Source organism: Megalobrama amblycephala, linkage group LG8, assembly GCF_018812025.1.
Source record: "Megalobrama amblycephala isolate DHTTF-2021 linkage group LG8, ASM1881202v1, whole genome shotgun sequence".
Classification (NCBI taxonomy): Eukaryota; Metazoa; Chordata; class Actinopteri; order Cypriniformes; family Xenocyprididae; genus Megalobrama; species Megalobrama amblycephala.
This window is the reverse complement of record NC_063051.1, coordinates 435,512-448,097: the sequence shown is the minus strand read 5'-3', so window position 1 is coordinate 448,097 and position 12,586 is coordinate 435,512. Positions and strand designations below refer to the sequence as shown.

At 34.8% G+C, this 12,586-nt stretch overlaps 1 protein-coding gene across 15 annotated transcripts in view; it reads right to left on the bottom strand.

Annotated features, from left to right (window-relative positions):
• The window catches only part of nav1b (neuron navigator 1b), an 86,606-nt gene that overhangs the window by 43,672 nt on the left and 30,348 nt on the right, over positions 1–12,586 (bottom strand). Inside the window, exon 1 of one of the 15 annotated variants that reach the window (XM_048198566.1) lies at positions 2,088–2,305. The exons of the other annotated variants lie outside the window; for them this stretch is intronic. Within the exon in view, the coding sequence (XP_048054523.1) occupies positions 2,088–2,167 (80 nt within the window). The 5' untranslated portion in view covers positions 2,168–2,305. Of the gene's footprint in view, positions 1–2,087; positions 2,306–12,586 lie in introns of those variants that run through there. 15 annotated transcript variants of the gene reach the window in all.

Genomic DNA, 12,586 nt, shown 5'->3' with positions numbered 1-12,586 from the left:
AGTTTCAGTGCAGCTTCAAAGAGCTCTACATGATCCCAGACGAGGAATAAGAGTCTTATCTAGAGAAACCATTGGTCATTTTCTAAAAAAAATAAAATAAAATTATATACTTTTTAACCACAAATGCTCATCTTGCACTGTTCTGCGATGCGCCACGCATTACGTAATCATGTTGGAAAACTCCATCTCATGTTCTCCTCCAACTTCAAAATCATCCGACATCATTGTTTTATCCTTTTTTTTTTGTAAAGAGCGTACACCTACGTCACACATGACCTTTCCAACATGATTATGTAATGCGTGGAGCATCACAGAGCAGTGCAAGATGAGCATTTGTGGTTAAAAAGTATATATATATATATATTTTTAGAAAATGAGCGATGGTTTCTCTAGATAAGACTCTTATTCCTCGTCTGGGATCATGTAGAGCTCTTTGAAACTGCACTGAAACTGACATTTGGATCTTCAACCTGTTGAACCCCAGTGAAGTCCACTATATGGAGAAAAATCCTGGAATGTTTTCCTCAAAAACCTTCATTTCTTTTCGTCTGAAGAAAGAAAGACATAAACATCTTGAATGACGTGGAGGTGAGTAAATTATCAGGAAAATTTAAATCTGAAGTGAACTAATCCTTTAATGTCATAATAATAACTCAGTCTACTACTTCTAAACTAGGTTTCACTCTCACAAAAAAAAAATCTCAAGTGTTGACAGGAATAAAGGCTGCAGTGGGGCCGATAACTTTAACAGGTCCTTTGGGGTCTTTATGAAGAAAGGATTATGCTTAAGAAAACTCAGATCAGTTGACCAAATTTGACTAAAATACCAATACTTGATGACAGAGTGTTAAACCATTGTTTATTCTGGCTATAGTTCAAATTGGCTGGTTGATTTATATTCTGTGTGATTGAAAAAAAAAGAGAAATGACTTTTGGTGGGGAGGTTTTGTTGGCCTTGAAATATTGAGCAATTATGTTCTCCTCCCAACTTTATTCCATATGAAAAGCATCTGGGGCTTTGTGACAACTCCCAGCGTTCAGCACTCATATCAGCCGTAACTATATTTTGAGTTACACCCATACTGGTGAAAAATCACAATACGCAGGGAGAAAAAAAAGAGCGTGTAGTAGAGTCTTGAGCTATTTACCAGGTGACCGATTCAAACAAGCACAGTTACTCTAACAGTAAACTGACTAATAAAATATCCTTCCATTTCAAAAGGACGGAAACCCTTTGCAGACCTTTAAAAATCCTAATTAGACTCAACCTTGACCTCTGTAAACATGAACATGCACTTTGCATGTAGGTGTTACAGTTTCTGGTTAGTCTCTAACTAACAGGAGCCGCCGCATTTCTTCCTTTAAAGAGAAAGTTAAAGAGTTTTTTCTCATATTTCACAGCATCTGTCTGCACTATAGGATTTAAAGTAATACAGTTACATCAGCAGTGTTGTTATTGTCGCCTAAACCTATTTTAGGTAATTGAAATAAAGCTTAAATAAAATATAAATATTCGATTTGGAACATAAATGACAATGAGAAATGTCGCCTTGACAACAAACTGAAATAACTTTGAGTTAAAGTAATTTACTAAGAAGTGAAAATATAAAAACTGAAATAAAAAAAGGAATATAAAAAACAAAAACTAAAAAAATTACTGAAACTTAAACTAAAATGAAAATGTAAACTGAAAGTACATCATTAAGACACTGATGTTCGGTTAATTATTAGATTTATTAATTATTAGCAGTATTATTATAAGGCTATATTTAACATAACAATAATAAACTCTTTCACCATTATTATAGTTCATTTGCAACTGTCTGCTATTATGGTTGCAGCTTAGCTCATTAATACATAATTGAACTATTGTGTGGTCACAGGTGTGTTTACTTTGGCTTTTTTACTTCGAATTCAATTTATTCAATCAGAATTTGGAACCGAATCCATCCCTTCTATAATAAATAATACAGAACAGCATCCATTTTCATAACTCTTTAAAAAAAATGAGGGATTAGTAAATAAAACATATTGCTGTGAAACGATTTTTCCTTTCATATTCGCTAAAAAAAAAACCCTTTACTCACTTTGAAAAGAACATCGTTGTGTTCAGACACGCAGATGTCGTCAGAGGGCGAAACTCCCTGCGAGCGAATCCTTCATTCATCGCTGATCTCTGCCGGCGGTGAGTCACGCGAAATCACGCACAGTCATCCTGTCTTTGTTCGTGCTTAATCCAACTCTCATCCATTGAAACTATCCGAGTGAGATCAGGAGTCCCTCTTTCACAGGCAACACCCCCGTAAAACACCCCCACCTCCCGGAGAGCCGGTAATTGTATCCAGATGTACAGCAGAGTCCAGCGTGTACAAATGCAGACGCATTACTGGACCTGATCATGTTCAGTACAGTTACTCGCCAGTGAAATTTTTTTAAAAGAAACTAATAGTTTTATTCAGCAAGGATCCAGTACACTCTAAAAAATGCTGGGTTAAAAACAACCCAAGTTGGGTTGAAAATGGACAAACCCAGCAACTGAGTTGTTTTAACCCAGCGGTTGGGTTAAATGTTTGCTCAACCTGCTGGGTAGTTTTACTATTGTTTAAAAATGACGGGCTTAAAATGAACATATTTATTAATATGTTTAATGAATAATAATGAAACATTAAACATTTATTAAATTGCTTATTAATAATTGTTCACCTTTTGATTATTATTGTTGCCTCTAGTAATTATATGTCTGAACTTTAATTTCCAACATATTTTGGGTTCATTTTAAGACAGATTCTAATTTTTAGTTGGGTTAAATAAAACTGCCCAGCATGTTGGGCAAACATTTTTTAGTGTGAAATTTGATCAGAAGTGGCAGTAAAGACATTTATAATGTTACAATTTCAAACAAATACTTTTTATTCAAAAATCTATCACAGTTTACACATAAATATGAAGCAGTGGCTATTTGCACCAAGTGCAAACAGCGATAGATAAAAATGCTGGGTTAAAAACAACCCAAGTTGGGTTGAAAATGGACAAACCCAGCAATTGGGTTAAATGTTTGCCCAATGTGCTGGACAGTTTTATTTAACTCAACTATTGCTTAAAAATTACTATATGGCTGGCTTAAAATGAACCCCAAATAGGTTGGAAATTAAAAATCAGACACATAATTACTAGAGGCAACAATAATAATCAAAAGGTGAACATTTAACCAATTTAGTAAACGTTTAATTATTACTCATTAAACTTATCAATAAATGTTCATTTGTTAAATATATTAATAAATGTCAATTTCTAACATATTTTGGGTTCATTTTAAGCAAACAATACAGTAATTTTTAAACAATATTTGAGTTAAATAAAACTACCCAGTAGGTTGGCAAACATTAACCCAACCGCTGGGTTAAAACAACCCAATCACTGGGTTTGTCCATTTTCAACCCAACTTGCGTTGTTTTTAACCCAGCATTTTTTAAGTTTATGTAAACAAAATTACATATTGAGTGTAAATGATTATAATTATTAAATAAATGCCACCTTATTGGGACAATAATCCCAACATCTCCTCTTAACCCTACACTCTAAAAAATGCTGGGTTAAAAACAACCCAAGTTGGGTTGAAAATGGATAAAAACACAGTGATTGGGTTGTTTTAACCCAGCGGTAGGGTTAAATGTTTGCCCAACCTGCCGGGTAGTTTTATTTAACTCAACTATTGTTTAAAAATTACTGTATTGCTTAATTAAAATTAACCCAAAGTATGTTGGAAATGAACATTTATTAATGTTCAATGAATAATTATTAAACAATAAACATTTATTAAATTGCTTATTAATCAATTTATATTAATAAACTATTAAACTATTAAATTTATATTAATAAAATATTAAAGCTTATTAATAAACATTCACCCTTTGTCTATTATTGCTGCCTCTAATTGCATCTGGTTTTTAATTTCCCAACTATTTTGGGTTCATTTTAAGCTAGCCATATAGCAATTTTTAAACAATAGTTGGTTTAAATAAAACTACCCAGCAGGTTGGGCAAACATTTAACCCAACCACTGGGTTAAAACAACCCAATCGCTAGGTTTGTCCATTTTCAACCCAACTTGGGTTGTTTTTAACCCAGCATTTTTTAGAGTGTACCCGATAAACACTTTATTATTAAATAACTGTTAGGCACTTTAATTCCAATATTTTCTTCATAATTATTAAAAATAAATGCCTTTCTAATCTGATATGCGATGGGAAAAGGGAAAAGCACAAGTTCAGCAAAAGGCAGATTCGAACTTGGGTCGATCACCTCAAAAGTATCTGCGACCTGCCTTACTCCCTACACCACTGCTGCTGACAGGTCACCGGCGGTTTTTGTACTTTTGTCCCAACCAGACATTGGTGGGCAGAGTTAGTGTAAATAGCCTCTGCCAGCAAGGTGGGCTATCTGCACTTAAATGTAAACAGACACTCCGTAATAATCAGAAATGTTTCTTGAGCAGCAAATCAGCATATTAGAATGATTTCTGAAGGATCATGTGACACTGAAGATTGGAGTAACGATGCTGAAAATTCAGCTTTGATTGCAGATTAATAAAATATATTTAATTTTAAAATGTATTCAAAAACACTGATTTTACAAAATAGGATTACTGTACCATGGTATCACTACAGTGCTTTAAATAATGCATTACACATACAGTATACAACTTCATGGAAAATGTTTTGTGTTTTGAGATTTACAACATCATTCATCTACTGAAACACTAGTGAATTAAACTTCTGGCTATGTGTCTGAACCAGCTAAAGCCAGAAACACACAAGCTTCCCATGACAGACCCCCTGATGGCTTTTCCACACCAGAAAACTCACTACAAATACACGCCTGAGGATTTGCACACATTTGTCTCTGTTCACCTTTGATGTCGAGAGCTTCACGCCAGGGGAAAGACCCGATGAGCACCATATGAGCATGAGAAGGACAGAGAAATGCAGGAATATTATCTGTGAGCAAGTTACTGAGTGAAATGAAGCTTGAATCTCTTTCTGTTCATCTCATTTCTTTCATGTGGCTCTAGTGGTACCAGTCCATGTCTACACATATACACAAACACACACATAACCACACACAGATATATATCCTAAACACACTGTGTGTGGCCTGCGCTCCTTCAGCCACGAGGATATGTATGCACATCATCTGGAAGCACGGATAATCATAATATGTACACAGTGTGCATCCGCAAATAACAAATGGATGCATTCTCTCCAGCCCTAAAGGGGATGCCTATAAATGTACAAAATTTTCATCAAAGTTTCATAAAACCTCAGAATAAGACATTTGATCTTTAGACATTCTACTAAATTTAAGTAACTTTGTAACTACATGTCATCTTATTCTACTAACCTGAACCCTAACCAGTCTACTAATACTCTAATGAGAATTATTTGACATTTAGTTGCAAAGTTACTTATAGTTAGTAGAATGTCTAAAGAGGACCATCAAAATTAAGTGTAACCAGACATTTAAATACAAAAAATGCAAGTCCACACTGTATTTGCACCTTTTAAAAACATGCATGTTCATAATTTTTCATCAAAATGCAATAAATCAAAGTATACAGCAGTAACATCTGAAAGCACTTGACTAACTCATCGTTATGCTTTCCCTGATTTAAAGGGGCGGTCGATTATGATTTCACTTTTTTAACTTTAGTTAGTGTGTAATGTTGCTGTTTGAGCATAAACAACATCTGCAAAGTTACGACACTCAAAGTTCAATGCAAAAGGAGATATTTTCTTTTACAGAAATCACTTTTTAAGGACTACAACAAAGAGTTGAGTAGAGAACATGACAGCACATGCTAGTGGATGAGTTGAATCAGCTCCACAGCAACTACATCAATTTATCCACTAACCGTTCAGAAACGTCCAGTTTCATTCTAAAAGTTGTAACTTCTTCCTGAGTCTCTCCATCAGTGTCGACTCCGGTTTGAACAATGTAAGGCTGAACACCGTTACTGACAATCCTCATTTTGGCTGCGTGAGATTCTCCAGCTTTGTTGTTGTTGAGCTGTTAAAGCTCCGCCCTCTTCTGGAAAGGGGGCCGGGATCAGCAGCTCATTTGCATTTAAAGGGACACACACAAAAACGGCGTGTTTTTGCTCACACCCAAATAGGGGCAAATTTGACAAGCTATAATAAATGATCTGTGGGGTATTTTGAGCTGAAACGTCACAGAGACATTCTGGGGACACCAGAGACTTATATTACATCTTGTGAAAGGGGCATAATAAGTCCCCTTTAAGCTGACCAGCAGTCAGAGCAAGTATGTAATAAGGCGAAATCTACAGTAGGATTAGGTAAACGTGCACTCAGTTATTTCGACAAATTCAAAACATGTCTGTTTCAGTCTAAAATATGTCACATTATGAGAGTTAAATAGGTTAGAAAATCTAAAAAAAACAACCTACTGTTTCTGTTGTTTGGTATTACGATAAACACATGAATATCTGCCACTTTTCATTGTCATCACAGCTCAACCAGACTAAAAGCATTAACTGAACGCAGTTAACTTGTGCAACACAGGCTCCTAAAGACACGATAATGGGACTCTGGGATTTAGACCAATGCAGTGCATGAATAACAACACATCATTCACTTTTATACCCTTGTGTCATGAATACATTTCTGACACAATTATTAAATGAAGATTTCAGTCAAAAACTATATATCAATTGACTTCAAACTGCTTTTGCATGAACAAATGCTCCATGTGCACATGTTAGAAAATGACTGACTTTTACACAACAAAGTGCTTTAAAGAGTCTTTTGCACCAAGCATCTGTTAGATCAAGATGTAAGATTGTGAGTTATGTTCACAGAACTGGAAACAAATGATGTGAATCTCTCAAACCACAATACAGCAGCTCAGACCTGAGACATTAATAAAAGCCATACACACTTTCCATGCAAATGCCCAGAAGAAAACTTCATCGCTCAGAGGTTGCACTTTTATAGTTCAGGAGATTTTTCAGCTATGAAAGTGTCAACTTTATCTCAGATGCTACTTTAACGTGCTTTTAGAAATGAAAATACCCCAAAAAAGTCAATAGTTGTCATAAAATAAGTGTATAGAGCTATAAAATGAATGTGGATAGCCGATCAGATCATTTGCTCTGGAAAAAATGTGATGAGAAATTTTTGTGTTTACACTGAGTTCTCTGATTTTGATTGCAGATTTTGGTATTTTAGCAAATCTGAGCAGCACATCTCTTCTGAAATTCAAATTAGTAGAATTATTACAATTAAGCAGAAAGGTCTCAATTTGCTCTCATTTTCATCTCACTGCTGTCAATAAAAACATTTGACATATTAAAGATAAAAATATTGCAATATTAAACGTCTAATTTTCCTTTCCAATAGGTATGAGAGCATTCTGAGAGCTTTGCATGCAGACAAAACATTTATTTACACTCTTAAAAACAAAGGTTCTTCATTGGCAGAACCTTTAACTTCCATGCAACATTTCTATTCCACAAAAGCTTATTTATAGTTAAAAAAAGGTTCTTCACACACAAAAATGGTTCTGAGAGGTTCTTTGGGGAACCAAAAATGGTTGCATTGCAACAAAAGGAACCTAATAATAGGGATAATTCACTGACACCCACATGAAACACCCACAAGCAGTGATAAAATGGCTCAAATGCTAGACTAAAGACTCCTGCAGTTACAGTGTCTTTCCAGCAGGGGTCATAACATGTGAAGCAGGACCCCCGTCACACCCTCAGTGAAGTCTGTCATGCACAAACCGAGGCAGAAGAGATGACGTGCCTGACGTGTCCAGCATTCAGCCTGACCACACATAGAGTTTGTGTATGTAATGGGAGTCCTAGAATAATATCCCTCAAGACCCCAGACACCTCTCCAGATGTTCCTACGGCATGTGTGTGTGTTTATTTGTCTGGAGGACAGCTGATGTCCACATGGTCAGAGATCTAGGCTGGTCAGCCTTTCTCTTGTGGTTAATGGATTGCATCCTGTGAAAACGTATAGGGAACCAAACCATATCGTATACCCCCAGAACACTGGGAATATACGACACGTGCCGCATGGGATCATTCTGTCATACTTTTGAGTCTTTTTTAAAAAGCTTGATGCTGGTCGCTATTAATTGCCATTATATGGACGGACATGAGCGGGACATTTTTTTTAATTTTTATTTAAATTCTCATTTTGTGGTCCATGAAAGAAAGAAGGTCATACTGCATTAGAACAACACCGGGGTTAGTAAATGATGACTTCACTTTCATTTTAGGGTGAACTATCCCTTTAAAAATACATTTCAGGCAGTATGGCTTGTAATATTGTTGATTATAATTTAAGCTCAAAAAGGTATTTGTCAATAAACCAAGTTTGAACTACAAATATCTGTTTGATACTCTAAAATGTTACACACATACACAGATAAAACACTGTCAGGGTAATACACACTAAACTAAACAACAAAAATGCCCAAATATATAGATATTTCATCATAGATAATATCATGATCAATGATTTTACCATAAAATTGCATAAATTGTTTTGTATTGTAATATATACATTTAAATAATACAATTAAACATCAATATAGTTTTTCATAAATTATTATAAATATTTTAATATTTTACTGTGATGTGCATAGTCTTCTTAAATATAAATTTAAATAATACAATTAAACAATTATATTTTTCATATATTTTAAAAATGATCCATACTTTTTACTTTAAGAGAAATATTATTCTATTGTTGTTATAATTAATAAATATTTTAATATTTTACCATGACATGCATTGTCTTCTTAAATATAATTTTTGTAATAATACAAATAAAAAAATGTCTATAAAGTAGGCCTATGTGGTAATTCATACATCTAAAATTAAAAACAAAGATTTTTACAATATAAACCTACATGTACTGTCTTTCGAAATACAAAATTGTGATCACTTTATCATTTTAACATTATTTTCAGTTAAAATCATACAAATTTTTGTGTTTATTTTCTGCAATGTTGTATAATAAACCATCAGCAAATCCACATTTCTTATATACTGCTCATTCTAATAATAACCATTTATGCTACTAAAACCTCAATGCATTTTCCAGATGTGCAAAATAACTGTACTCTGGTGTAATTTGCACAGTGCTCCCAATCCTATATGTGAAAACCCTGCCTGAAGAGAAACAGGAAGAAAACGAATGCTGAAATGATTACTAACACATACAGAATCAATGGCACACAGCCATTCATTAGCCTCTCACTCCAGCCCTGCATTGTAATATGCAGCCATTTTCCATCTGCAGTCACACACACACGCAAATACACTGACACACCATGTTTCACTGGGTCACACAGAGTCAGGCTGATGGGGGTTACTATGGCAACACATCCCAACCCATGCGCTGCAACACGGCGAAAGAACAAGAGGGACGGGGGGTGGGATTACTGGGATGAAACCCACCATTGCAACCTTACTGTGCATCACCAGATATTTCTTAATGCTTAAAGAGATTTTTAACCCTATAAAGTGAAGTAATCAAGTCATCTTAGGTTCTTAAAAAAAACTTAAACCCACCCTGAAAAAAATTTGGTGTATGATTTTCTTTGAAACATATATGTTTATATAAACATTGTATTACAATTTTTACCTGGTGGATAAAAAAAAAAAGAGTAAAAAAAAACTCCCACTGGAGGAAGGACACAAGCTTGTAAACAACCACCTAGCAACCACCTAAAACACCTTAGCAACCACTTAGAATACAATAGCAATCACAGAGCAACACCCTAGCAACAACATAGCAGCCACTTAGCAACACCCTTACAACCACCTAGAATACAATAGCAACACTCTAGCAAACACACAGCAACATCTTTACAACCACCTAGAATACCATAGCAATAACACAGCAACACCCTTGGAACCACCTAGAATACCATAGCAATCACAGAGCAACACCTACAGCAACACCCTAGCAACCACTTAGCAACACCCTTACAACCACCTAGAATACAACACCCAATAGCTACACCCTAGAAACCACATGGCAACACCCTAGCAACAACACAGCAACATCCTTACAACCACCTAGAATAGCATAGCAATCACAGAGCAACACCCTAGCAACCACTTAGCAACACCCTTACAACCACCTAGAATACAACACCCATAGCAACAACATAGCAACACCCTAGCAACCACTTAGCAACACTCTTACAGCCCCCTAGAATATAATAGCAACACCCTAGCAACACCCTTACAACCACCTAGAATACCATAGCAATCACAGAGCAACACCCACAGAAACACTCTAGCAACCACTTAGCAACACCCTTACAACCACCTTGAATACAATACCCATAGCAACAACATAGCAACAACTTAGCAACACTCTTACAGCCACCTAGAATACAATAGCAACACCCTAGCAACAACCTTACATCCACCTAGAATACCATAGCAATCACTGAGCAATACCCTAGCAACACCCTAGCAACCACCTGCTCAGGCAAACACTGCTCATTCTATTCAGGAAATGTAAAAATCTATTTATCCCATTACTATTTCCATGTGTCAAAATGTGATAAATAGAGGATTCTGGATGGGCTGTTGTTGTTGTGAGTGTTATAATTATCATTACGTCAATCAATCAGCTAAATAGCAAAATTGCCAAAGAGACTGATCTCTCTGTCTCTTGAAATGTTGGAGGGAGGCGGAGCACAGATGTATTCAGGTCAAGCCCAAACCGCTCACCCTGTGATCTCTCAGCATCCCAGAGCACTGACCATAATTGACAGTGTAACCAAACCATGTGTTTCTTTAGGAGACTAGAATCTCAGTACTTCACAATCTCAGATGTTTGAGTCATTGTGAAACCCTTTCATACAAACGGTCAAGCTTTAGGGTGAAATATGAGAGCGTAATATCATCAGTGCCACAGGGACATATGGAGACGAGAACATGGAACGGCACTTAGACATTGAAGATGAGATAATACAAATAAAGGTTAAAGTAACCTTGATCATCTCTATTTTCAGTGTCCTAATGTGCAAGAATGAAGGTCAGAAATACAAAATCACCCTAAAATTAAAAAAAGATAAAAATAAAATAAAATGGCATACAAAATAAAGCCTATTTTTTTAGCAAATTAAGATTTATTAAATTAAATTATTACAGCAATTAAGCACATTTTACCCTGAAATCCTCATTAAGTGTGAGAAAAAAATATTTATAATATAATTATTTATTTTCCATTTAAACTGATTCAACATAAATTGAAGAAATATATATAATATTGATATATATAGACAAATAATATATAATATAATATTACATTATATAATATTATTTAATACACTTTTTAATTTCAATTTTATACACACACACACACACACACACACATATATATATATATAATTGAAATTAAAAAGTATAATAAATAATATTATATAGTGAATTATCTAAATATAATATAATATATTATATAAATAATATAATATAATATAACATATACATATATATATATATATATATATTTCATTATGTAATGTAATATTATTTATTATAATATAATATTATTTTTCATGCCTGTAATGAGAATTTTAAGGGAAAATATGTTTAATTGTCAAGAAAGTAATGTCACAATCTTAATGGTGCTAAAAATATGCCGCAGGTCCTAAAGACTACTTATAACAAAACATAGCACTTGTAAATCACTTTGCGTTACCATAAAAGATTCAGGATGGTTTTGACCATGAACGGGAACAGAACGGGTGAGTCTCAGGGGACACAGCAATACACCGCGGAGCACATGGAAACAGACGCGTGTGTTACAGCCTCAGGCCAGACACAATCAATACACATTATTTGTATAACTTCAGACTTAGCTTTTTGCCTATATTTGTAAATTGAGCCCAAACTGCAGGAATCGCAAACATCAGCAGTTGGCATCAAAAGCCATTACTTAGCTACAACTACTTTATCTTGTAAAAGCTAATATATTGTCATCTTCCAGCTTATGATATGTGCTAAGCTATGCTATTCTGTCCACTTTTATTGACAAATCTCAAAAGTAATCACAGCCCTTCTATTGTATCAATATGGTAATCATTTAATACATATTTTATATCAAAAGTACACTATACACACTTACAACACTATCACTCAAGAACACGGAATCGATGGAGGAAGACTAAAGCATCTGTGAGGGAAAACCTAAGCTCTCCTCACCAGCTCATCTCCATGGTTACCACATTCAGACTCGTCTTCCCTGAATTAACTCGAGCAATTCTTCTGCACAAATCACCAATATGCCACTAGCTGTCAAAAGGAACAAAACAAAACAATTAACGGCCTGTATTACAAACTTAAAAGATAAAAATCACTCAGCAAGCTTAATTAAATGCAGGAAAACGTTTCCATGCAATTAAATTAAGCCCTTTTAACAAAACAGTTAGTTTGAGCGGATTATTGTGTCCTATAGTCTCATCATTTGAACTTAAATTCATTTTTTTACACCTACAGTATGTGGACTAAGTGAGATTTACCAATTTA